Here is a 26404-nt window from a genome sequence, read left to right as displayed (position 1 = left end):
ACAGGAGGACAAGAGTTCGATACCTATGTTGCTTAGAGGGTAATATGACTTTTGATGGGTTTTTAAGGTATGACTGGGTTTGTATTTTTTTTCATGTTAGTATGTTCTCAAAGTATTCTTTTATTATAGAAATATAATTTTCTTATCCTGTATTGTGGCAGGGCAGCCATTTACTAAGCACTCCTTCATGACCAGGGATCACTTTGAAGGGACCCTTCTGCTCCTAGCTCCCTCTTCAGGCCCCTTAAGCACACCACAACATCACTCTTGTGTTTAATAGCACCTCCACCTAGGTCTAGTTTAGTAAGATTCAAACAGCCCCCAAAGTCCTTAATAACAAATTGCTCAAACTCTCCTCAGAGAGTCTCAAAATAAAGGCCATTACCATGATACAAAAGTTCATACTTAACCCTGGTTTTTCTGCCAAACACAGAGCTCTTCCCCCTCCTCACTCTACTCCACCCAAAGCCATCAGTCTTAGCCCTTTCTAGCTGGCGCTTGTCACGGAGTCCCTGGGTGATGCTCTGGAACTGCTCCCCACAAAGCCAGTCTGGACTTTGGGGAGCCTCCTCTCGGTTGGAGCTGACTTGTTCAGGCCAAGAAGCTCACATGTCTTTGCCTCCTGGGTCTCTCCTTGGAGCATTCAGCATCCTCTGCCCCTCCGTGCGCTTCCCCCAGTTAGCCCACCCCAGAGGGGTCCTGGGAAAGCCACAGGGTCCTGTACCCCCACTTCGCAGTCAGACGTGACTTTCAGCCAGCCAGTAAAACAGAGTTTATTCAATGATAGGAACACAGTCTAAATCAGAGATTGTAGGTACCGCGAGCCGGACCCCTCAGCCGGGTCCATTCTGGGGGCAGTGAGCCAGACTCCCACGTCTGCACTTCACTCCTCCTCCCCAGCCAACTCCAGACTCCAGAACCCCTCCAGCCCCTCCTCTCTGCTCAGTTCCTTTCCCAGGCCACGAGGTCACCTGATCCCTTTGTCTCCAAAACCTTCAGTTGGCACCTTTGCAGAGGAGGGGCCCAGGCCATCAGTTGCTAGGAGACAGAGTGCCAGGCATTTAGGTGCACTGGCCCTTTGCTCTGTAGCAATAACACACCCTTATTCCACCACCTAGATATTTAAAAACTGCATAGGGGACACTGAGGCACCAACACGGTAATCAGAGAAAACATTAAGAACATTCCCAGTTCGCCACAACTTGGCCCTAGCTTCTTTCTCTTTCAGTGTCTCCTCCATTCTGAGGGAGAAGGCAGTCTATATCCTGCCTTCCTTCAGAGAGCTCCCTCCTCCTGATCAGCTGGAAGAGAGGAAAGCCCTGCCTCACCCTCAGAAGGGTTCCTCATCCCAGGCCCTTAAAGCAACAGTGTCCTGGGATTTTTTCCCCATCCAAATCTTAATTTCCTGGGATGGCTTCCTCTCACTGCTATCAGGCCATTTCCTGAGCCTTTGTCCAATCCAACTCCCTGGAACAGGGTCTTCTGGATTCCTCTGCCAATATATGGCCTATTAAAGTGTTCTTTTGGGTCCCCTTCACTTTTCATATTCGAGCATTGCATTGATAATATGGGAGTTACTTACATGGACTGAAGTCAAAATAGACTCTGTAGACTAATGATTTTTAAGAAAGTACTTTCTGTCTGATAATATTATGCATTAAACAGGACTTTCATAGTTAACTACACTGAAAGTTATGAACACATTGAAACACAGAAGATCTATTCTTGATGTTAAATTCCATCACAGAGCCAATGAAATACTTTAGGTTGAAAATAATAACATTTTTCCCTGTAATGCCAATCACATGATTTGTAACTAAGACATTTTTTGTACTGTGACTGATTAGAAAGGAATGATGAGCTAGTTTTCCATAGGACTTAACTGACAGATGCTATGCCATGGAGCACATTTCACTATCATGTTATACAAATAGTCCACATGTAGATCTCTCCTTTTTAAAAAGTAAGCAACTGTTCCAGAACAAGGATAACGGAAAAACAATGAATTATTCAAAAAGAATGCAAATCTTTAAGAACAGGTAATTGATTTACAGCCCATTCTGCCTGACCACCTGCTCTCTTTTGATTGGTCATAATTTCACCTTCCTGCTTTTTCACTTTACTTTTCAATTCTTTCTTTCTTCAGACACAAATCTAGGTTTCTCTTAAACTCATTAATAACTCTTTCCTCCAATTTCTTTCCTAGTAACCTTTTCATGTGTTTACGAGCTCTTATGTGGAATTGTTTTTGCTGAGTTTCCCTATATATTGTATTCTAGGACCCAATCCTTCCTCTAACAACATAAATGGTAAAAAACCCCATTAACATGAGTGAAAACAACATTAGGCTTTAATTTTTAGATTATTTCCTCTAGTTTGTGACCCTTTCATCAGCACAAACATTCTGAGCTAAATTATAGGCCACTGCCCCAAATCTGGAAGAGCCATAACTAAGCAGAGATGATTAAGAATCTCCATTCTCATAGCTGTGGATTCATCCCTAAGTCCTCACAACCTAAGCACTTTCATATTGCTACTGACACCCTGAGAGCTGATTTACAGTTATTAGAGATATTACTATATTTATAAGACATTACTCAGTGAGGTAAAAATAAAAAAGTATATTTATTTAAATAGGCCTTCTTATACCGTTAGAAGCAAATGCTAAGCTGAGCAGATGCCAAGGATCTCACATGGATGTGTTGGGATATGTGGAAGGGATGGGGATGTGTCTTCCCTCTAAACTGCAAACTGGTTGTGGAACCTTGATCTTTTTACATTGCTATGCGGGAAGTTCCTGGAAGAGAGTTCCACACCATCTGAGGTAGTGCACACCCGCTACGTATGTATAGTTCCCCTACTTCCCTGCCCCCTTTGCACAGCAGAATTGTGACATTTCACTGCCAGGCTTCTATGGCCATGGAGGCTGAATATGTCCCCTAATGCAGTATGAGGAGAATTAGGAGCACATTTATAGTTTCAGGTAGGTCTGTTCCTCTTTCTTTCTCTACTATTTTCTTTGTCCTCACTTTCTTTCTGTTGCTTTTGATCTACCCTTTTTCTTTTCTTCACCACACTCTCATCACCTTTACGCTGCTCTCCAGGTACACTTCACACTGCTTTCTATTAATTTTTCCTATAACTATTCCCGGTCTTCTCCTCAAAGATAAACTGCTGCAATCAGTTTTACCTCCCCACTCCCTCAACCCCCCCCAGCTTCTCCTTCTTTCTCCAACTGTTCAAAGAGTCATTCCTAAACCTCAGGAAAGGCTCCGGTTCCAACAATCCTTTCCATTCTTCTGTTAAAGAGGCATCACTCAAAACATTCTGAATGGAAAGAACATCCCTCAGTGTGTACCCCATTACATTGTCACATGAAACAGGTCTCCAGCTCATTTCATGAACATAAATGACTCCCATTCCTTAGGAGCTGGTAGACTTATGTTCTGTTCTAGCTGGCCACTGATCTGTTGTGTGACTTTGAGCAAGTCACTTCACTCTTGTTTCAGTTGCCCTCTTTTGTAAAGCAGTTTGACATTTATGAATGAAAATCATTATATAATAGCCATGCATTATTATTAATTATTTATTAATTATAGTCTTCTTCTATTTACATAAGCCTCCCTCATTTATTTCTTTGTCTCTTCCCTAGGTCTTCTATCTTTCTTCCTTTTGTCTCTCTGTCCATATATAGGATAGTATGCTGTGGTTAGAACAGAAAAGTCAGGAAACCTGGGAATAATCCTGGCTCTGACAGCCACTTGCTGTCTTAACCAAACAGAAAACTCACGTGTGATCTTGGGAAAGTCTTTTTAATTGATCTTCCACTTGCCTCAGCATCCCAATCTATAAAATGCTTATTGTACCAACTTCACAGGCGTGTTTAAGGCTTATCAAGTAGCATTTATGAAATACTTTGAGATTCTCAGATAGAGCTGCTAAATAGTATCTATTTTGATTTATCTCTTTTACTTTGTGCCAGCATTTCTCTTGTCACAAAGAATTTGCCACATTCCACAATCCCTTCTTTAATGATGATCTTCTAGAACACAATGGATGTGTTGTTAAAATGGCTTCCTTTGGTGGAACCCCCTAGATTTATTGCACTATTCCCTGAAATGTGACACCATAGACCAGTGGTTTTCAACCTTTTTTACATTTGTGGACCCAGAAAAATTTTCAAATGGAGGTGCAGACCCCTTTGGAAATCTTAGACATAGACTGTGGACTCCCAGGGTTCTACAGCCCACAGGTTGAATTCCACTGCCCTAGACAAATGCATATATAGCTGCTGATTAAAGTCATCCCATTATTAATTGTTGTTATATTCATACTAAGCACAATAATATACTTTTGGTACCGTTGATTCAGTTTTTATTTTTTAATCTTGGAAATCATTATTCTGATTAAATACATTTACGCATTCTGTAGGATCTTTCCTTTTAGTGCCTCTTCATAATCCCCCTCACTGGCAATGGTTCTTTATTCTTGTGACAGTGAGTCATTCTGATGTCCATGTGTAGGGATTGTTTTGTTCAGCAGGTTTCTTGTTTGGTATGAATGCACAACGTCTTTGTCAAATGCTCACTTTTGGTTTTCTTCTAGTGAGTGATTTGTCCTGTCTCTGTTTATACTACGGACTGTGCCTTAGGCATGTTTTCCTAATTAGAGCTGGCTGAGCCCTTCTTGCTTTCCTGGGGCTTGTCATAGGCTGAATTACAAACAATGGTGAGACTAGTTACCCAATTCACTTCATTAATGACACATGTTGCTGAAGCACATTGAGAGACTATGAAAAGCTCAAATTTCAGACCAACCTAAAAACCAGACGCTCAAAACCAACAATGAGAAGAGAAAGCCATAGATAATAAGCCAGAGCTTTACCCTTTGTAAATAGTGTAGGCATACTTGAAAATAAGACAGGGCAACATTTTAATTTAACTTGGAGGTGTGCAGCGCTGGGAGTTACAGCTGTGTAGGGACAGCGCTGCAGTGTGGCCACACTGACAGCTACCAGTGCCGCAGTGTGGCCACATTTGCAGCATTTGCAGCACTGTTGGGATGGTGCATTGTGGGCATCTATCTCACAGAGCACCTCGTCCCACTTAGGCGCCGTGGGTTGTGGGAAGGGGACGGAAGGGTGCGGGTCATTCCGCTTCCTGTCCCAACGCCCGTGGTGCATCGCTTCACATCCCAGCAGTTTGACGCCATTGTGAGTCTCTGTGCAGCGCGATTTATGTGGGAAATGGAGCCTGAGCTGCTGAGGACTTTGCTGATGAATGTCGCCAGCACATCACATTTGGCAGTTGAGCTATTCCTTCAGCTCCAAAATGACAGTGAGGATTCCGACGATAATATCGAGTCGCCTGACGCATGTGACACAAAATTGCTTATGGCAGTAATGGACATGCTCAGCACCGTGGAACACCACCTTTGGGCTCGGGAAACAAGCACTGAGTGGTGGGATCACATCGTCCTGCAAGTCTGGGATGACGAGCAGTGGCTGCAGAACTTTCGGATGAGAAAAGCCACTTTCATGGGACTGTGTGAGGAGCTCCCCCGCACCCTGCGGCGCAAGGACACCAGATTGAGAGCTGCCCTGTCAGTGGAGAAGCGGGTGGCTATTGCAATCTGGAAGCTAGCAACTCCAGACAGCTACCGATCTGTCACGAACCAGTTTGGAGTGGGAAAGTCGACCGTTGGAATAATGTTGATGCAAGTTTGCAGGGCCATTAATCGCATTCTGCTAAGAAGAACCATGATTCTGGAGAACGTGCAGGACATTGTGGATGGCTTTGCACAAATGGGTTTCCCTAACTGTGGAGGGGCGATAGATGGGATGCATATTCCTATTCTGGCACCACCCCACTTGGCATCCGAGTACATTAATCAGAAGGGGTATTTCTCTATGGTTCTCCAGGTGCTTGTGGATCACCGTGGGCGTTTCATTGACATTTACACAGGCTGGCCTGGAAAGGTGCATGATGCACACATCTTTTGAAACAGTGGCCTGTTCAGGAAGCTGCAGGCCGGGAATATTTTCCCAGACCGGAAGATCACAGTAGGGGACGTCTAAATGCCCATTGTGATACTTGGAGACCTCGCTGACCCGTTAATGCCTTGGCTCATGAAACCATATACAGGGAAGCTTGACAGGAGCAAGGACCGGTTCAACTACAGGCTGAGCTGGTGCAGAATGACTGTGGAGTGTGCTTTCGGCCGTTTAAAGGGACGCTGGAGATCTCTTTATGGGAAGCTAGACTTGGGGGAAAGCAGCATCCCTGCGCTTATATCCGCGTGCTGTACCCTCCATAATATTTGTGAAGGGAAGGGTGAAACATGCAGTCAGGAATGGACCTCCAAAGTTCAAGGCCTGGAGGCTGAATTTGCACAGCCAGAGAGCAGGGCTACTAGAGAGGCCCAGCACAGGGCTACAAGGATTAGGGATGCCTTAAGGGAGCAATTTGAGGCTGAAAGCCAACAGTAATGTTTGGTGCCTTGCACGGGAGAGAAATGCAGTGGTTACAATGATTTGCAGTGCCTGTTTTTTCCTTGGGGTATGGTGTCTCACTTTCTGCAATAATAAAAACTGTTTTAAAAGCAAAGAAATCATTTATTGAAAAGAAAGTAAGTAAAAGGGCAGGGGGGTAGGGTGGTGAACTGTACAGTCAGAGGTTTGAATATGTCCTGCCTGGAGTGCTGTGCAATGACTGCTGCACTTCAGGATGAAAATGCTGCATGGTGATGGGGGTTGAGTGCAGAGGGTAAGGGTCGTAGTTCTCAGGGCTGGTAGGTGAACATACCTGACATTGGGGCACAAGGGAGAGAGCTTTGGGATTAGGGGGGGCAGCACGGTAGTGCTCTGCCTACATGGCTACCAGTGACTGCATACAGTCCATTTGGTGTGCCAGGAGGCTTATCAGCTGCTTAGTGCTTTTCTTCTTAGCCAATTCCTTTCTCCTGCTTTGTGTTTCCCTCCACTGCTGAATCTTTTCTCTCCAGTCCTGAAGCCTCTTGCTCTCTCTGACAGACTGATTCATAACTGCTTTCACCAAATCTTCTTTGTTTTTTCTTGGTTTCCTCCTCAGGTTTTGTAGCTTTTCAGCAGTCTGTGATAGGGCCGGTATGTTACTAGTACTAGTCAAGGACACTATCATTAGAAAAAAAAACAAAAATGGAAACATTTATTACAGAGGCTGCATTGTGTATAATCACAGTGAAGGAGTTTTTAGTCTCATTGTAGCATACTTTACACATAGCAAGCACAGCACAGAGAGGCCACAGCAGCGAAGACATGGTGAGTAATGGGAAATGAGTGCTCTCACTGCCGCGGCTCACCTGGGAAGGGGAACTGCTTGGGTCAGGGCTGCACTAGGGTTTCTGTGCATTGGGGAAGGTAGAGAGCAGCGTGGTGGGAACGGCACTGAACACTATCCCTACATTTTACACAGGAGTTAATCCTGTAAGATATTTTACCGCCACAGCTCACCTGGGAAGGGCAACTGCTTGGGTCAGGGCTGCATTGGGGTTTCTGTGCATTGGAGAAGGCAGAAAGCAGCGTGGTGAGAACTGCACTGAACATTATCCCTACATTTTACACAGGAGTTAATCCTGCAAGATATCTCGCTGCTGCGGGTTACCTGGGAAGAGCAGGAGGGTCTTCTACAGCAATGCGGATTCCGCCCTGGCCCCTATGCAGCTTGCCTGTGTGCAGCAATGGTCCCCCACCCCTCGTGGCACAGGGGTGCGGACGCGTTAGCCTGACTGGGACAAGGACCACAGTGGCTCTCCCTATAAACTTGCGCAAGCGCATTGCCCACGCTCTGGCAGAAACTTTTGAAGAGATTACAGACGCCGATTACTGAGACATGATACACCACATCAATGGGCTATTCCACATCTAGGCATGCATGCAGCCATAACCCCCTCTCCTCTCCCGAAACATTTCCATCCTGAAAATAAAAGCTGCTTACCGGGAACATGCTCCTCTGCTTCTTCTTCACTAACAAGTTCCAGCTGCTGCAACTGGCTAGCTTCCTCCTGGCTTGAGAAGAGTTCCTGGCTGCATGCCTCCTGGGACTCCGGGGCGTCTCCCACCACCCCAGTACCCTCACTCTCGGTTTCCTCCTCCCCCCCTCCACCTCCCTCTCCTCTCCCTGCTCTGAACAGTCCATTGTGGTCCTCAGATTGGCAGTGGGGTCACCCCCAAGTATCGCGTCCAGCTCCTTGTAAAAACAGCAGGTCGTGGGGGCAGCACCTTAGCGGCGGTTTCCCTCACGGGCTTTGCAATAGGCACTCCGCAGCCAGGGCCGGCGCTACCATTTAGGCAGCCTAGGCAATCGCCTAGGGCGCCAGTATTATTGAGGGTGCAGTATTTTGCCGGGGGGGCGGCAAGTGGCTCCAGTTGACCTGCCGCAGGCATGCCTGCGGAGGGTCCGCTGTTCCGCGGCTCTGGTGGAGCTGCCACAGTCATGCCTGTGGACGGTCGGCTGCCCCCATGGCTCCAGTGGAGATGCCGCAGTCAGGCTTGCGGACGGTCGGCTGCTGGCGCAGCTCCGGTGGGCCACCCGCAGGCATCCCTGCGGTAGTTTCACTGGAGCCACGGAACAACGGACCCTCTGCAGGAATGACTGCGGCAGCTCCACCAGAGCCGCAGGATCAGCGCGGGGAGCAGCAAAATGGCCGTGCGCCTAGGGCGCGAGAAACCTTAGCACTGATCCTGTCCGCAGCTCGTTTACTTTAACTCTGCATTGCACCGCGTCCCGCTCATGTCCCCTTTCCAGCATGGACTTTGATATCTGCCCATAGGTATCATAATTCCTACGGCTGGAGTGCAGCTGTGACTGCACAGCTTCCTCACCAAAAACACTGATGAGGTCCAGCAACTCGCCAGTGCTCCATGCTGGGGCTCGTTTGGCGCGTGGAGGCATGGTCACTTGGAAAGATTCACTGATTGCACTCCACACCTGGCTGAGCAAACAGGAAGGGGATTTTTAAAATTCCCGGGTCATTTAAAGGGCGGGTCACCTGAGCTCAGGGCAGTAGAGTGCGAACTGATGAGCAGACTGGCTGAAAAGGTATTCTGGGATACCTCCTAATACCCTGGAGGCCAATAAAAGTGCTTTTGGTGGCCACACTTGACGAGCAGCACTGCATCACCAGCGCTGCAATCGTTACACCCCAAGCAGACCAGGTGTACGGCCAGCGCTGCAGCCAGGGAGTTGCAGCGCTGGCTGTGCCTTGTAAGTGTGGACACAGAGTAAGTTGCAGCGCTGTAAACCCACCACCAGCGCTGCAACTCGCCATTGTAGCCAAGCGCTTAGTATGTTGCACATTTTTTATTTGTCATGGGTCAAGACACCATGACAAAGAGTTTCTAAAATAATCAAATTAATAATTACCCTACCAGTTTGAATAAGAACCCTGTGCATAATTTCATACCGTGAACAGGTGAAAATCACTGGGACCCAAGTGGATTTGCTCTTTATTAATATTCAGACCAGATATCTGTATAAGCTGGATGAGTACTAATAGTGCTGTCATTACAACAATAAGTAACCAGTCTTCAAATGCTCCTTGTATAATACATTTCTATGCTACCAGGGAATTTGAGGATCTCTGGACAAAAGACAGGACCTGAAAGGTAGCAGCATTTGAGGCCTTCTGTGTATAATAGCCCAGTGCTTCATAAAGAAGAAGGTAAGTCTGAGACAATGTAAGTGAGAGTAAGCCCTGGTCTATACAACAAACTTATGTCAGTATAATTAATTAAGGTAGTTATACCAACTTAACCCTCGGGCCCAGTGCACACAGAGCTATGCCGATGGGAGGGCTTCTCTTCTCAACATTGCTACCCCTGGGAAGCTCTTCTGTCAGCACAGGTAATGTCTTCACTAAGTGCTACCGCGCACGGGTGCAGCTGCGCCACTGCAGACTGTGAGTGTAGACAAGCCCTAAGGGTGGAAATAAACACTTGTTAAGGACCCTTTGAACTCTGTGCCAAAGATTGTGTGTGTGAAAGTATGGGTTAACTTGTAATTTTGTTTCTAATTGAAGAGAAGAAACAAAATGTATATTGCAAAATATGTAATGGTGTGGCTGGGCATGCCCGGTGATTCACATTTCTTGCCTTACCATTTTGGCTGTAAAGCTAAGTCTTACTGGCCAATGATAAAATAATAAATTGAGCAGGGTGATTGACTATACCCGAGCATTTCTTAATAAAATAAATAATAATAAATAATAACAATACCAATAAAATAAAAACCAGTAGAGAAGATAGCAAGGTATAAAAAACTCTTTCACAAAGTGGAATGATTATGGAAAACTAGAATAAATACAATCCCAGTGATTACGGGGGCACTTGAAGTGATCCCTATGGGTCTGAATGAGCACCTCAAGAACATGTTAGGAGTGCAAGACATCAGGATAAGTGACACCAGAAGACAGTGCACTTAGGTACTGTGAGAACTTGAGAATTTTAAGGAAGCTCAAAGGAGAATGAATGCATCTGAGCATCTAAAACGCAGGAATTCTGTGAAGGATTTAATAAAAATGACTCCACAAACCTATTGAGTTGGTTCACAGTCAGGATTTATTGGTGATAAATTTTAGACAGTAGCTTTCCTCTTTTTATGCTTAAAGATCTTGTATGTTGTGAAACTATTAATTTTGTTGTTTAAAAAAATTCCATGATGTAACACTGAGAGATGATAATAATTATAATATCTAGCATTTTTAATGCTCTAGATAAACCTTGAGAATGCCCTGGGCCTGCTCCTCCTTTAATTATGCTGCTGTAAATCAGGAGCTATTTAATTGAAGCCAATGGATTTATGCCAGAGTAAAAATGGAGCAAGCAAGAGGAAAATTGGGCTCATCCTGTGTAACTCAGGGAAAATACAGGTTTGAAACATGTTGAAAAAAAAATAAAGTCTGGGCAGGACTTCAACTTTGGTAAGATTTACTCTTCCCATTAGCAAACCAGAAGCTCAGAACAATTAATTAGGCCCTGAAGAATGCTGGGAGTGATTTGCATATAGTTCAGATAGAATAGGCTGGATACTTTCAAAGATTTCTTGATAACTACATAGTTGAACCTCTTTGGGGCCAAATTCAAATGCATACCGGGGCAGGTTTATGGGCAATAATTCCGGTTTATGATACTTAATTCTGTAACCCAAGACATCATCAAACAGGAGCAGGGTCTAAACTATGGAGTGTATGCAATTTACTGATTAAACCAAAACAAAATCATATCATCCGCCTATATTCCTTTTTGACAGACATCCTAAGGGATATTACCTCAGGATATGTCCTCACTGCAGACTGGAGCAAGCCTCCAGGTCAGGTAGGCAAACTCATGTTAGCAGGGCTCAAGCTAGCACTCTAAAAACAGCAGTGTGAACATTGCAATTCGCGCTGCAGCTAATGCTGTCACATGCACCTGACCCTTTAGGCTTGAAGGCCAAAGCTGATGCCACACTGTTTACACTGCTATTGTTAGCATGCTAGCTCGAGCCCTGCTAGCACTAATCTGTCAATCCGAGCTGGGAGGCTCGCTCCCAACTTCAGTGTAGACATACCCTTAGAAGCTTGGTTAATTCAAATTATCTGAGACAGAGCCTCAATAGCCAATGAAACAAGTAGGTGAGAAAGAAGACATCCCTGTCTTGCTTATTAGCAGGAAAATTTGTCTAGAATCAACCCACTCCATGTAATTTGAGTTTTCTGATAAGGCCTGAATCTATCTACTAAACCTCTCCCCAAACCAAAACTTCGTAAAAACTCTAAATGGAAAGGGGCCTGTAAGCTTGAGTAGAAACAAAACGCCCCCAGAGAGAGTCAGGTCTTTCAGCAAAGAGAATCTTTATAAACAAAAATCAAATCAAGTAATATATGCAAAAAGAGAAACAAAACTTCCCGTCTGGGAAGTGCCAATATGGTGGTAGATTCTGTAATGTGAACACCTGTCCGCTGAGTATCAGACAAAGTCCACCAGAATAATTTTGGAAACATGAGGACACAACAATAGGCCAGTAACAACTGCTGGTTATTTCCAATCTCTGCTCAACTCAAACTGGAAACGTAGAGTCTCTATATCACATTACTTATCCCCTGCACAATTGTATCAGTTTTTAATCTATTTGACACCAGAAAATGCTTAATTTAGAGAGCAGAAAAACACCACTCCCTATATTTAGCAAATTAAAAAAAAAAACAAACCTTAAACTTTCCTTAAATGAGGGGGGGCGGGGCAACAGACCGACCCTACCTTCCAAGCTGTGCATTAATATTGCTTGAAACAACCATTTATATGATTTTTCACAGTACATTCTTCTTAATGTGCTGCAAATAATGCATATGAAACTCTTTAATCATTAATGAGATTAGCATACAACCCTCACCATCAGAATATTCACTTAAGTAATGAGACAAATGCCAGCCCTAATGATTTCTGCCATCCCCTTTCCCCCACATTTGCTTCACAATGGAAAATTGAATTCCTTTGTAAATATGAACCAATGATCTTCTTAGCAAAGATTGAAAAAATGTATATATCCTGTGGTTTCCATTTCCTTGGCTTTATTGTTTTTATGTAAATTCTCCCAGGACATTTCAGGTTATATGTCTGGAAACCCCAGCTATCCAGCAGAGGAAAGGTTGAGAGAATAATGAGAAACGTGCTGGAAGAATTCACATAAAAGCTTTGGAGACATGAAAATGGAAACAACAGACACTGAGAAACAAAAAATAAATCTCTATCCAGTGTGTGTGTATTCATGTGTCTATGTGTGTATACATTGTGCACATGCACATATACTAAATAGGTAACTGAAATATTAGCCCATCCAGACAATGAGAAGTTCTGAGATATCAGGGCAACCATGAGATTGAAACTTGAGTGGCTTGTGTTATTAGAATCCTGACAGATATAGAAATAGATTTATTCACGGTTATCCTGCATTGAATTTTATATACATTAAAAATATAATGGGCTCCAATATGAAAAATGTGGTTTTTTTTAAACTTTCCTATACCCTTGTGAATGATAAAGTTTTGTTTGTCACTGAAACACATGAAAACTTTTAGAGGTGTTTTTCTTAATTGTACAATTTCATTTTAACACCACTCAGAACAATTCATTGTTCAAAAGTAAAGCTGTGAGATGCTGGAGTTAACTCAGTCCTGGCATACTTGACTACATTTACATACCATAGCGCTACCTTTTAAAATCAAGATTTTCAAGAGTGACTAGTGATTTTGCTCTTGAATTGATTTGGCTCAGTTTGATGTCCGACTTGAAATACCTTATCAGAACACTTGTTTTCAGAAAGTGCTGATCATTTGTCCTCTGAAAACCAGGGTCTCTTTAAAGTGTCTCAGTTTGGGCACCCAGAATAGATGTGACCTAAAATGCTGTAAAAGTTATCTGGAGTTTTCTCACGCAAACCATATGTCAGACCTTGTTGCAATGCTACCCTAAATAAGCAACTGAGGATTTTCCTGGCATGAGGGAATCATCACCTGGAATAAGAGGCTTGCGAGAAGCATGCATGGCTACTGCATGCTGTACACCAGCTATCTCTGTCTGGTGTAATTGTTCTTCAGGAGTTGTTACAAGCTGGCATGACTTACAGCAGCCTGAGGCTTCTACAAGTTGCAGCAGGAGCCAAACTGACCATCCCCAGCCTCAGGAGAACAAAAGAGGTGGTGTAGAGCCACCTTTACCCACAACCCCTCAGATGCACTGACTGATCTCCAACATGGATGAACTGAGCTGTATGCCACAACTATGATATTACCAACATGATTGATAACATCAGAACTACAGAAGAACCCAAGCAACAAAGCTTGGATACTGATCTAAACATCCCAAAAGATCAGAGTTTTAGTTTGGCCCACTATTCAGAAAGGGGGCTGACCAGGAAGTTAGATCATAGAAGCAGATGTCTCTAAATATCAAGGATGTTCCAATTTGATGTTTGGTTTTGTCTGTCTTTAATACAACAGCAAACAATTCATTTTCGATGTCTGGCAGAGGGATGTTTTAATCTCTTCATAGCCAAAATCTAATTGGCTGAGACATGTCAGAGGTCTATAAATAATTGTACACTAATCACCAGGAAGGACGACCACACACTATTGGCAATTTAGTAATTTGCCAAGTGGCCAGAAGTTTTTGGAACCTTTGACAAAACAGTAACAGGTGACATGACACTGTCTCCCCCAAATATCTTGTGTTTAGAAATGAAAATCTTTTGCAGCAACCCATTTTGTAGTGCTACATATGTGGGAGAATAGAGTATACCGCATTTTTTATTTTTAGAGGAAAAATTATGCCCACTTTACAGTAAATGTGACTACTGAGAGAAAACAGAATTGAACAACAGATTACAGATCTCTGGCACATTTGATCAGTTTTGCTGCAAACTGACCAGTCTTGCCTGAGGAGTTTTATTGGCTTTATAACAAAAGAGATGAAATTCATGAGTTTCACAAGGTTTCATGCAAATCTTTTGCTTGAATTCTCAGGTTCAGACAAAGCATTAACAGTAACTCAAGCAAAATACAGGAGTTGTGAAACCATGCTGGTATGGGTCACTGAAAACTGGGTTTGGCTGGCTTATTACTCCTCTGGTTCTTTAATCAACAGCATCTTCTCATCCAACTACTCTCTGGATGGCCCTACATCCTATCCATCAAAAGCCACTATGGGGAGAAACTTTTCTCCTTAATACTGTTTAACACTATGGCTGCTAAACACTCTCACAGATGATCGTTCCTGTTTAAAATCTGACTTCAAAAATACATTAAGGATCTTTATTTAAAAAAATAATAAGCTTTGATGTCTATCTTGCCTGTTCTTCATCCTGCCTGCTTTGCATGAACATTTAACATAAGAACTAAAACAACCACTTGTGGGTGGGTATTTACAACAAATGTACACATAGACATGCAGTAGAGTACCCGAAATGTGCCTGGATCTCTGATACCTCTCTCTCTCTCTCTCTCTCTCTCTCTCTCTCTCTCTCTCTCTCTCTCTCTCTCTCTCTTTAATTAGACCCTAAACATGGAAAATGGGCAAATACATCAGATCTAATATATATATAACATCTACATGAAATAAAACAACAAAAAACAGGAAAAACAACTTACAGACACATACACATTCTTAAAGAAACTTGTAGATACAACCAATGGATCACAATATCACAAACAGATGATATAGTAAACCAGATGATACTACTTTTTTCTTTAAAGAAAACAGATTTTAAACCATATTCCCAAGTGGTGAAAACAGATATAGCTTCAATTAAATCAGTGAAATTATGCTATTTACATCATCTGAGAATCTGAACCTTTGTTGTAAATCTAGGCAGTGGGGATAAAGGTATTATAGTGAAAGATATTTTTAAGGCTGGGCATTGAGATAGTAAGTTCTTTGGTTTCCTTACAAATGCTACTACCACACTTTCCCCCTCGAAATAAATAAATAATAAAAAAGAGAGAGAGACCTCATGTACTATATCTAGATGATTTTCTTTTGGATGTTCTTGTGGCTCCCTGTTCTCCCTAAATGAAGTATTGAGCCTATGTTTTACCCAACGTGAAACGTAACCATATCCACAATGCTGACAATTATTGAAGCTGCCAAACCGTAGAAAGAAGGCTTCCAACTCTTAAAAAGTCCTCCGGGGAAAAAAAAAATGTGGACATGGAAAAGACAGCCAGTTTGACAGGAAGCAGCTTATGCTCTTCTTGACCCAAAGAAAATTCTCCATCTGCTCCACTACATTTGATTATTGGATCAGACCAACCTATCAGGCTGATCAGTAGGCTTCAAATTTATAGTGGAAGGCCTCAAAAGATACTGCTAGGGCAGTCAGATACTAAAATGATAAACCCAGATGCCGTTATAATATTAGCACCAAGGTATGGGAGATTAAGGTAGTTTTCTGAGTGGAGAGTGTGGACAAGGGAATTTATGGCTAGATAGCTGTCATGCTGGGGTCACTGCTTATTACACAAATCATAACTTGTCTGAGTGTTACCTTGTGCTCTTCTCATCTGTTGTATTTGATATCTTCAGTCTTGGATTGCAAGCTCTTTGGACCAGGTTCTGTCTTTTCATTCTGTAGGTATGTACAGTGGCTAGCCTAAAGGGGTGGGGGACATCCTTGGTACCTCTAGGTGCTTCTGCAACACAAATAAATAACAATAGCTTATTACAAACCTGAGGGAAGAATTTGGCATCTGAGATCAATAGCTCAGGTTGGGAGGGACTTATGTGAGGTGGAGGTTGGCATGTTGAGATTAAAGGTTAACAGTAAGAGAAAGTGCAGGAGTTTTGGTTAGAGAGATGGGGCAAGTCAGCTGCACTTGCTGCTATCGCAAAAGAAGGGTTTGGAAGTTGGAGGAGCTTCAGATTACAGGTGTTTACCACTACAGGTGTGCAAGAAAGTTTTAGGGTTTGTATTGTGAGGTTCTTTTAGAGGTTCTGAGGAGATATGGCAACCAGGAAAAAGAGTTGGCTTGGGGGCACCCATTTTATTAGAAAACCAACATGAGCCCCAACTCCATAGATTTCCCATGATGTCAAGACAAATTTTATCAAACTGACCTGTTGTAAATTAATACCCATACATGAATACTAACTAACAAGCTAAGGCACCTCTTTGTTGCCTTGATTGTCAGCATCCTCTCATGGAATTAACATGGCAATGTATAAGTATTGTCATTTCATCTAACTTTGCCTAAGAAGCCTGCACAGGTATCTCTTGGAATACAATTGTCTTAGCTTTGATCATTCAGATTCCAAATTCATTTTACAACAATAGAGGAAAGCATGTGGAATGGATTAACATCTACTGATTGTTTTGGGGACTCTTCTTGGTGCTCACTTGATATTAGTGAAATCCAAACAGATCGCATCTCCCATAATGCACCATGATCTCCCCCTGGGTTTGATCCACCACGTTGCATCATGGGAGTCTTCCTGTGGTGGAATTAGCAACTGGAATCTCATGAAACACCATGGCACCTCAGGCAGACACAGAGTTAAAAATCAGGACATGAAAAACCCAATGGGAAAAAAAAGTTTAGTTTTGGATCAACAAACTGAAACAAAACATTTCATTTTAGGAAAGTCCAAATGTTTCATTTCAATTAAAAATGTCAGTATTTTGACTTTTGATCCCAGTTTGGAACAAAATCAAACGTTAAAATACCAGAATTTTGCATAGACTGGAAATTCCATTTTTCAATCAGCTCTACAGAGGCCTGTTAGAAATCCCATCCATTTCCCTTTATATGCAGGAATGTTGCAGATTTCTTAGGGCTTTGTCCAGTGCAGTCATATGTTCACAGCCTGTTTTTGTTAGGTTCCTTGTGCTGCAAATGTGATTATTTGATTTCTTTCAAGTGAAATTTACAGGCACATTTATGTTTATAAACATGTAGATTTCATCCAATAAGACTAAAGATCAGAAACCTTCAGAGATTCCCTATGAGAAATTCCTGAACGGTAATTTCTCATTTATTTCTGCTGTGGTGCATACAAATTTCCAAAATAAATCCTTCATTAAAATATACATGGGTGGAGAATTTAGTGAAATTGCTCACTTTAGAGACCGTAACACTTATTGCAAGACAGACCGTGTTAATACAGGTTTCAGAGTGGTAGCTGTGTTAATCTGTATCAGTAAAAAGAACGAGCAGTACTTGTGGCACCTTAGAGACTAACAAATTTATTTGAGCACAAGCTTTCGTGGGCTAAAGCCCACTTCATCAGATGCATGCAGTGGAAAATACAGTAGGAAGATAGATATACAGAGAACATGAAAAAATGGGGGTTGCCATACCAGCTCTAATGAGACTAATCAATTAAGGTGGGCTATTATCAGCAGGAGAAAAAAAAAACTTTTGTAGTGACATCCTGACCAAATTCCAATTCACATAACTCTTTTCTGACTGTCTAAACTTCCACCTGTAGTTTCAACTGAATGCAATATTCCCCACTTCATATCTTAAACTGTCCTGTTGCATTTGTTGCTGTGTACTGTTGAATGGTTGATACAGTCCACCTGTGAAATGAAGTATTTCAGCAATAAATGAAGTATAATATGCTTTTGAAATAAAAGATATGTAAACATAAACTATTATTAATGTTAATAGCAATTGTGATGAGTGTGTACCACACACCTGTAATGAAATAGTTAATTAGAGAGAGGGAACAATTAGTGTACCTGGTTGCACGTGAAGGTGAGCCAGGCTCAACTGAAGATGAGGTTCAGCTGAGGGATGATCTGGGTGGTGAACACAAAGGGTAGAAGCCCAAATATAAACAGGGCTGGAGGGAGTAATCCTTCTTTGAATCCTAGAAAATGGAAAAAAGGCCTAGGGAGAGACTAACTAAAGGAAGGCCAAGGTAGAAAGAAGTCTAGAGTGATAGTGAGGCCTCTGAAGGAGCAGACTTTAGCTGCTTACCACAGGGTCCCTCAGGGCTGCTGGGGGAGCAAGTGGGGCAATTTGCCCTGGGCCCTGCAGGGGCCCCCACGAGAATATAGTATTCTATAATATTGCAACTTTTTTTTTATGGACAGGGCCCCTGAAATTGCTGCCTGAATGGCACCCCAGGCAGATAGGAGAGTGGGCGAGCATGCCTGTATCTCCCTACTGGATCACTGGAAAAGATGATGTGGAAATACTATGAGAAGAGGGGGAAGGAATACTGATTGCAAACCTTCTCCTCCAGGGAGAAAGCTCTAGGAGGTGATGCTCTGCACAACAGTGGGAGAACAATGCTGCAGAGCCTTGGTAGGAGCAAAAAGTTATGTCTGACTTTAGTTTAGTGGCTCCTTAGCTTACCCTAGAAGGAGTAAGACTAAATGTGAGCTGGCTGGAGGCTAAGTCATGAGACGAGGTAGACCCTTAGAACGCTAGAGCAGCTGTTGGCAGGGTGCATGCTGAAAAGAATCTGCTAGGCCATGCCCAGCCATAAGGGCATATGCCAACACTGAGTCCAGTCACCAACAAATACATTACAATAGTATTGTGGAAATCTAGGGACCTGTGGCCCTCAGGTAGGGTGACCAGATGTCCTGATTTTATAGGGATAGTCCTGATGTTGGGGTCTTTTTCTTATATAGGCTCCTAGTCTCCCCCGTCCCCTGCCCTGATTTATCACACTTGCTATCTGGTGACCCTACCCTCAGGAGAGAATATGCAGTTAATTCTGAACTGAAAATCTATTCTAAGACTTTTAAATTTGAGTGTTTTCAGAGAGTGTGTGTGTGTTTTATTGATTTATTTATTAAAGGATTGAAGGACTCATTCTGACTATCTAGTTTGATCCGTTGGCTAACACGGGCCATAAAACTTCACCCAGGAATATCCCCATTGAGCCCATAATCTTTTAGAAAGACCTCAGTCTTGATTTTAAACACGCCTACTGATGGGCAATCCACCTCATCCTTTCATAAATTGTTCCAGTGGTTAAGTACCCTCACTGTTAAATACACCAATAAGAACCTTCTTTATTTTTAAGTCAGCACATCAGTATGGGGAAGAAGTTGGGGGACTGAACTATCTTCCTCAGCAGTTCAAAGAATAGTTCTGAGCTGGCAGTGATGAGCATCTGCTCTCTATTCTTTAGTGCAGAGGAGGGAAGAGAGAATAGCTCTAGCAGTGTGGGGCTTAGTGAGGACAGGAGCTTCACTGTCTCTGAGTGAGTCTAGAGTGGTACTCAGGAAAGGATGGCTCCTCTTTTGTACAGAACTATTTAAGGTAGCCTAGGAGATGGGAAAAACAGGTGAAACTGAGAACCAATAACCATTTATGGTTTCCCCAAGTCCATGTTACAGCAGCTTGTGGAGATGTTCTAATTTGCACCACTGCAAACAGTCTCTTAGGGACCAAACACTGTCTAGGGACAATCAAAATGCAATACCGTCAAGCTGCTTCCCCTTTCTGCTCCTAACGTACCCCTTTGTGCTAGGAGCTTCCAAGAGTCAGGGCTTGCTATGCTATCTGTAGGCCTGCTGGGAACTTCCAGATGGTTTGTGCTCCCTTTATATCATCTGAGTGGTACAAACGGAAGAGAACAAGGCAGAAAACTTGCCACAGATCATTGACCTTCCTGAAACGATATATGCGGCCCTCAAGCTGAGAAGTTATACATTAGTGCTCTACACCATAATTCGGAGCTTCATAGCAGCAGTGAGGATAAAATTGATGATTCTAATACAAAAAGATAGGGCCCTGCCATTTGAGCTAAAGAAGAATTGCTAAAGATAAATAATGCAAATAACAGTGGGAAGCTGGTCCTAGCACCAGGACACATGGAAGTAAGCATATGCAATGTGGATGAGTGGGGGCTTGGAATTGGACAAACAATGCTGTGAACTCTAACAATTTTGACCCTTGCTGTAGGTGGTTTCATGAGCATGTGATAAGTTTCCAGCCAACTCTCATCATATTCCAGCCACTTTGCCAGCCTTTCAGAAGGAACATGCCAAATTAAGTGCTACTGTAACCTGTACTAATAGAGTGACTCTGGGTCATCCTCTACTGGTTTGACAACATATAGAGATTTATGACTGCTGCTGCTTGCATGCCAATACAGGGGTTCTCAGACTTTTGTACTGGTGACCCCTTTCACACAGCAAGCCTCTGAGAGCAACCCCCCTCATACATTAAAAACATTTTTTATATATTTAACACCATTATAAATGCTGGTGGTGAGACAGGTTTTGGAGTGGAGGATCACAGCTCACGACCCCCCCATGTAATAACCTCATGACCCCCTGAGGAGTCCGGACCCCCAGTTTGAGAACCCCTGTTCTAATACATCTGGCTCTTCAACTCAACTAGTAGAGGCTTATGCTCTTATACATAGGGTGAGGGCTCTGTCCCCACAGATGACCCAAATAGGAGAATTGCTATATTTGGATATGCTGACTGTAATTACTAGATCACAATCTGGTACTGGTACCAGAACCAGGAATAGAAACCAACCTGATGCCTGGCATTCCACTGCAGTATCACAGATAGTTGTGTAACCCTCTTGCAATGTGTGTATTGTGGTCCAGACCAACCCTGGAGAGACATAGTGGGTAACAGCACAAGTGTGTGTGCCATTTCTCTATTATTCTTATAGGTGAAAGGGAGAGGTCACTGATTTGTATTGATAACCCTCAATCATGAATCAGCCTGCCTAAAATTATGACTGTATAAATCTCATCATGATTTAAAAACTATTTGGAGATCATTATTGTTTTTTTGAGTCTTTAGGGTGCATTCTGATAACATTGTCAACATTTTTTTCCACAACTGTAAGAGCTAGAAACTTTTAAAAATGAAAACTGAGCCACACTTAATCACAGGATTATAGCAAATAGGGATTTAACCACTAGAGCTGGAATCACTGTGTAGTTGTAGATGTGAAGACTGTGGGTTCAAACATTGGTGAGAGTGGGGAATAAAATGTGTATATGTAAAAGTGAGTGTTAGAACCCTGGCATAATTGTGGGATTACTTTATATTGTACACCAGTGCACCCTTATACTTCAATGGTGTGTTTCTATTTTATTTGTGTTGCAGTCACAGCAGCCGCACTCTGCTTAAAGGGCGCTGTCCCTCTAACTCCAGAACAGTTCACTCAATAGCGGGGGCTGTTGGAAGATGCCTGAGAAGGCCATGTCTATACTGCAAGCGGGAGTGTGACTGCGGGCTGGCTAGTGACGAGTGCTCCTAGCACCGCTGCACCACTCCTGCCGCTCCACCTAGCTTTGACCCTGCCTGACCAAACAACGCACCCTAACCCCCGAGTCCTTCCCCCGGTGATCTAAGGGAAGCGAAAGTGATATGCAGGGGACTGACATCATCATCAGCCAATGGGATTGCAGAGCTCACCTCAAGCGGGTTCCGATTGGGCTAAAACAGGAGCGGAAGGCAGAACCGCTGTTCAAACTTGCGGCGGGAAGCGCCGGGGGCCCAGACGAGCCGTCGCCATGGAGACGCTGTTGTGGCAGGTGGAGCAGCTGCCCGGGCTCCTGGCCGTGTCCCGCTCGGGGCAGGTTCGGGACTGGGACCCGCCAACCCTGGATAGAGCCCTGCAGTGGGGCCGTTACTTCCAACACCTGCACGGCCGCTTCCGCGCCCAGCCCCGGCTCCGGGCCGCCCTGGGGCAGCGGCTCCGCCGAGGGCAGCACGGGCCGCCGCTTGGCTTCGGACACCTGGGGCGCTGCCCGGAGCTGCTGGGCCTAGCGCTGCTGGGCAACCGGGCGCTGCCGCCGGCCGCCTGCCACCGCCTCCTGCGGAGCTTGCTGCTGCCGCCCAGCGGCCAGGCTACCCCGGGGCCCTTCGGCCTCCTGGCCCGGCGCAGGGCCGCCGCCCAGCTGCTGCTGCCGCCGCCCAGCCCAGCCCCGGCGCGCCCTGAGGAGCTGGAGCTGGAGCAGTCGCTGCGGACCGAGGCCCAGCTGCTGCTGTCCCGGCTGCAGGAAGACGAGGAGGAAGAAGAGGAGCAGGGACCGGCGGGTGTCCTGGAGCATCTGCCCAGGCCTAGGGTCTACCGGGTGCTGGCGGCGCTGCTGCTGGAGCAGGCCGGGGACAACGCTGGCGGAGAGGGGGCCAGCTGGGCAGAGCACAGGGAGGGGCCCAGGCCGGCTGCAGCGGTGCTCTCCTGGCTGCTTGGGGAGCCAGGCCGGCTCTCCGTCTTCTGCCGCCTCCTCCCGGGCTCCCTCCTCGTTGCCCTTTCTGCCCGATACCCCCAACTGGGCACCCCTTACTTGCATCTCCTTACCAACTGGGGCAGCCGCCTGCGCTACGATCCCCTGAGCGGCCAGTGGGCCAGCAGCCGCTGCCCTAGTGAGGACGAGCTCTCCTGGGAAGAGCTGCGGGAGCGCTTCAGCTGCTTCATGAGGGGACCTGCCCCGCTCCGAGAGGCTGCCCTGGCTTCTCTGAAAAACCTGAAGATCCAGGATGGAGACTTCGAAGTCTGCGGCCTGAGTGTCTGGACTGACCTGTTGCTGGAGTTGGAGGCACCTCTCCTAAAGACATTCGAACGTTAGCTCGGAGGAAGAGAGGACTAGGACATTAAATAGGTTTCATAGGAAATTAAATAGTCTGAAATCCAAGAAACCGGAGTAACTTTCTTTTCTCCATAACTAACATCAAAGTCAAATGGATTATATCTTGTTTGGAGTGAAAGGGCAATTTTGTGATCAGATTGCATGCCATAAAACTTAAGTAAATTAGCAAAGAGTGCCTTAGGGATTGGGTTCTGCTCGTGCACATGCTGGTGTAAACCTGGACTGACTCCTCCTCTACAGGAGTTACCCATGTAAAATCTGTGTAAATGAGCCCAGAATCAGGCTCCTTACATCTAGTCAAGTAGTTCCCAGTTACATTTCTCTTACACTGGGAACAAGTTGACTAGGAATTTTCTTCTTTCCTCTTCCAATTTATTTTCTTCCCTCCACCTCTTATGTTTTTACCAGCTCTGATATTCCCCAATACTTATGGTTGGGCTGTTCAGTATAAGAGTACCCTTAATTCTGCTGATCACTAACAGGAAATGCTTCCACCCCCTATTGGCACTATTGCTACAAAAGTAAAGTGTGTGAATACCTTAAGATATAGAGAAACTAGCTTAACTTTCTGTGTGTTGAAAAGGTAGAAATTGAACTGTGTATTGCCATGGGCCCAGTGTGTTGACATTTGTCTGTTTCTAGCAGTTGCAAACTGGCAGAGTACAAAAAGGGGGAAAGGGCTTTTTGTCTCACTTAGGATGCTCATAATTCCAGGTTAAATGTATTTTTCACTATCACCTTGTCTTCCAGTGGTGGTTTATTTTTGCCTTTTTTTCCTTCATGCTTCAAAATATCCTAGGCACAATGTGGGTAGGAGTGCAGAGGTCAGAGGCGACTTCATGCCCAATGGGAAAGAATCCAGAGAGCGTACATAAAGCCTGCTGATTTGATCTTTTATCAATCACGGTGTAGCATGTTTGTTTCTATGTTGCAGTGGAAACTTCATTTTCCTATCCTACAAATGGATACTCAGTAGCTTAGCTTTTTGTTGAGAGTTTCTTTCACCAAACTGGAACCAGAATGGGAGAGTAGAAATACCTTTTTTCAAATGGGTTGGGCAACAAACTGCTTTCCCTCCTAGATGATTACTGAAGGACCTGCTTGTCTTAATTGTCTTTATTAAACTATGACTCTGATCACAATCTCTATGTGGGAAAATAATTACTGGTCAGGATTTGCTAAATGAAGGCTAGATGTGCAAACTGACCATGAACTATAAAATGGGCATTATCCTGCAGTTTACTGTGAAAAGTCTAGGTTAACTGCTCAGCTTTTTCTTTTAATAAAACACTTTATTACACAAAGCAAGAAGTGGAATGTTACAGGTATGGAAGGTATTTGACCTACAGCCTCAATATACATCTGAGCTATGATGCTATCTAACTGCACATAAAAATAAACAGTAAATCTGTTTTGCAAGGCAATTGAAATGCTGTATGGTGATGATACAGGGCCAAATCACAACCTCCCTATGTCTGTGGGTGAGCAGTTAATTGATGAGACTACCCAGGTAATGTTACTACTTGTGTGAGTGACTGCTCATCAGTGGACCATAAAGGGGGAAATCATAAGCTGGAGATATCTGAAAAATGCTTTAGATTGTTCTGTTTTAAAAGCACTATGTAAATGGAATATGCCAGAATTCTTAAAATTGCTCTACATCAGCAAGTCTAGTCTAATCTGAGAGCAAATTTGTATGGGCAAGTTATAAACCTAATAAAATAGGAAACTATGCTATAAACCCCTTAATTAAAAGGTCTTTCTTTATTGTAGTGGTAGTAAATGAGAGAGAGAGAGCAGAAGCTCCTCAGTGAAGCTTGAGTCATCTGGTAATACTGAGTTTATCTTCAATCCAATGTGGCCCATTAAAGCAAGGAATTTCTGCTGCCAGAACATTCAGACCCCTGCTTATCACCCACTTAATGAGGTTCTTACAGAGGTGTGGTGTGTTTTTGTTTGTGTGCTTTAATGAAAGCTGAACATCTAAGCCTGTTTCTATTGTTGCCTTACTGACATTTTGCAGAATGCACATAAATTTCAAAGCACAAATAAATACACAATAAATGATTCAAATAAAATACCATTGAGACTTTTGGAACCCTAGTATTCCTTTGCTGTGCCACAAAATGTTGCAAATATTCTGTTGCTATGGAAATCTTATTCCTTAACCTCATATTTGATAATTTAACAATCCTACTTATCAGACAGTATGATGAAAACCTAGACTGTTTGCAATGGGAATTATAATTAGCAAATATTTTCTATTCATGTTTTAACTTGAGATCTAGCAGAGCTAATGTAACTTATATCTTGTAGTTCCACTCCCCTTGAACTCATGGCATACTAGTGAAGTAGTAAATATGTATATCAGGCTCCTACTTCTGCTTTCTCAGCCTGTTGTATCAAGTTTTATCCTGTATTTTCATACCTTGTTGGCACCTGCTTCTTGCTGTTACACAGGAAAAGAATACTATGGCACCAAATCTCCACTTTGTACTTTATTTCTCGGTAACTATACTGAAGCTACTACCCTTTCCAGAGTCTTACTGAATTATCCTGGAATTTCAAACCATGCCCTGGATGGGAATAATTTGTTGCTACCAGTAGTGCAGCATGTGCAACATCTAGATCAGTGATACTCGGACTGAGGCTGTTCAAATCTTCATAAATTATTTAGATACTGGCATAAAGAGTACACTTATAAAGTTTGCAGACAATACCAAGCTGGGAGGGGTGGCAAGTGCTTTGGAGGATAGGATTAAAATTCAAAATGATCTGGACAAATTGGAGAAATGGTCTGAAGTAAATAGGATGAAATTCAAAAATTGAAAATGCAAAGTACTCCACTTAGGAAGGAAAATCGATTATATACCTTCAAAATGGGAAATGACTGCCTAGGAAGGAGTATTGCGGAAAGGGACCTGAGGGTCAGAGAGGATCACAACCTAAATATGAGTTAGCAGTGTAACGCTGTTGTAAAAAAGCAAATATCATCATTCTTGGATGTATTAGCAGGAGTACTGTAAACAAGACACAAGAAGTAATTCTTCCTCTTTACTCCACGCCTCAAGTGGAGTATTGTGTCGACTTCTGGGTGCCACATTCCAGAAAAGATATGAACAAATTGGAGAAAGTCCATAGAAGAGCAACAAAAATGATTAAAGGTCTAGAAAACATGACCTATGAGGGAAAATTGAAAAAATTGGGTTTGTTTAGTCTGGAGAAGAGAAGACTGAGAGGAGACATAAGTTTTCCAAATACATAAAAGCTTGTTACGAGGAGGAGGGAGAAAAATGGTTGTTCTTAACCTC

At 43.6% G+C, this 26404-nt stretch overlaps 2 protein-coding genes across 2 annotated transcripts in view; one reads left to right on the top strand and one right to left on the bottom strand.

The window, feature by feature from the left end:
• Nucleotides 1-21991, bottom strand: part of GAS2 (growth arrest specific 2) — a 157027-nt gene extending 135036 nt beyond the window's left edge. The window contains exons 1-2 of the mRNA XM_030560179.1: nt 21916-21991; nt 16056-16200 (exon numbers count right to left, since the gene is read on the bottom strand). The gene's annotated coding sequence lies outside the window, so the exon portion shown is untranslated. The remainder of the gene's footprint in view (nt 1-16055; nt 16201-21915) is intronic.
• FANCF (FA complementation group F) lies at nt 21957-25804 on the top strand. Its single transcript, XM_030560175.1, has one exon. The coding sequence runs from the start codon at nt 22014-22016 to the stop codon at nt 23070-23072; it is 1059 nt and encodes a 352-aa protein (XP_030416035.1). The 5' UTR covers nt 21957-22013; the 3' UTR covers nt 23073-25804.
• Nucleotides 25805-26404: the final 600 nt, after the last annotated feature.

The sequence above is a fragment of the Gopherus evgoodei genome, chromosome 4 (genome assembly GCF_007399415.2).
Source record: "Gopherus evgoodei ecotype Sinaloan lineage chromosome 4, rGopEvg1_v1.p, whole genome shotgun sequence".
NCBI lineage: Eukaryota > Metazoa > Chordata > Testudines > Testudinidae > Gopherus > Gopherus evgoodei.
Note: the sequence above shows the minus strand (reverse complement) of the source record. Positions and strands in the feature narration are given on the sequence as shown.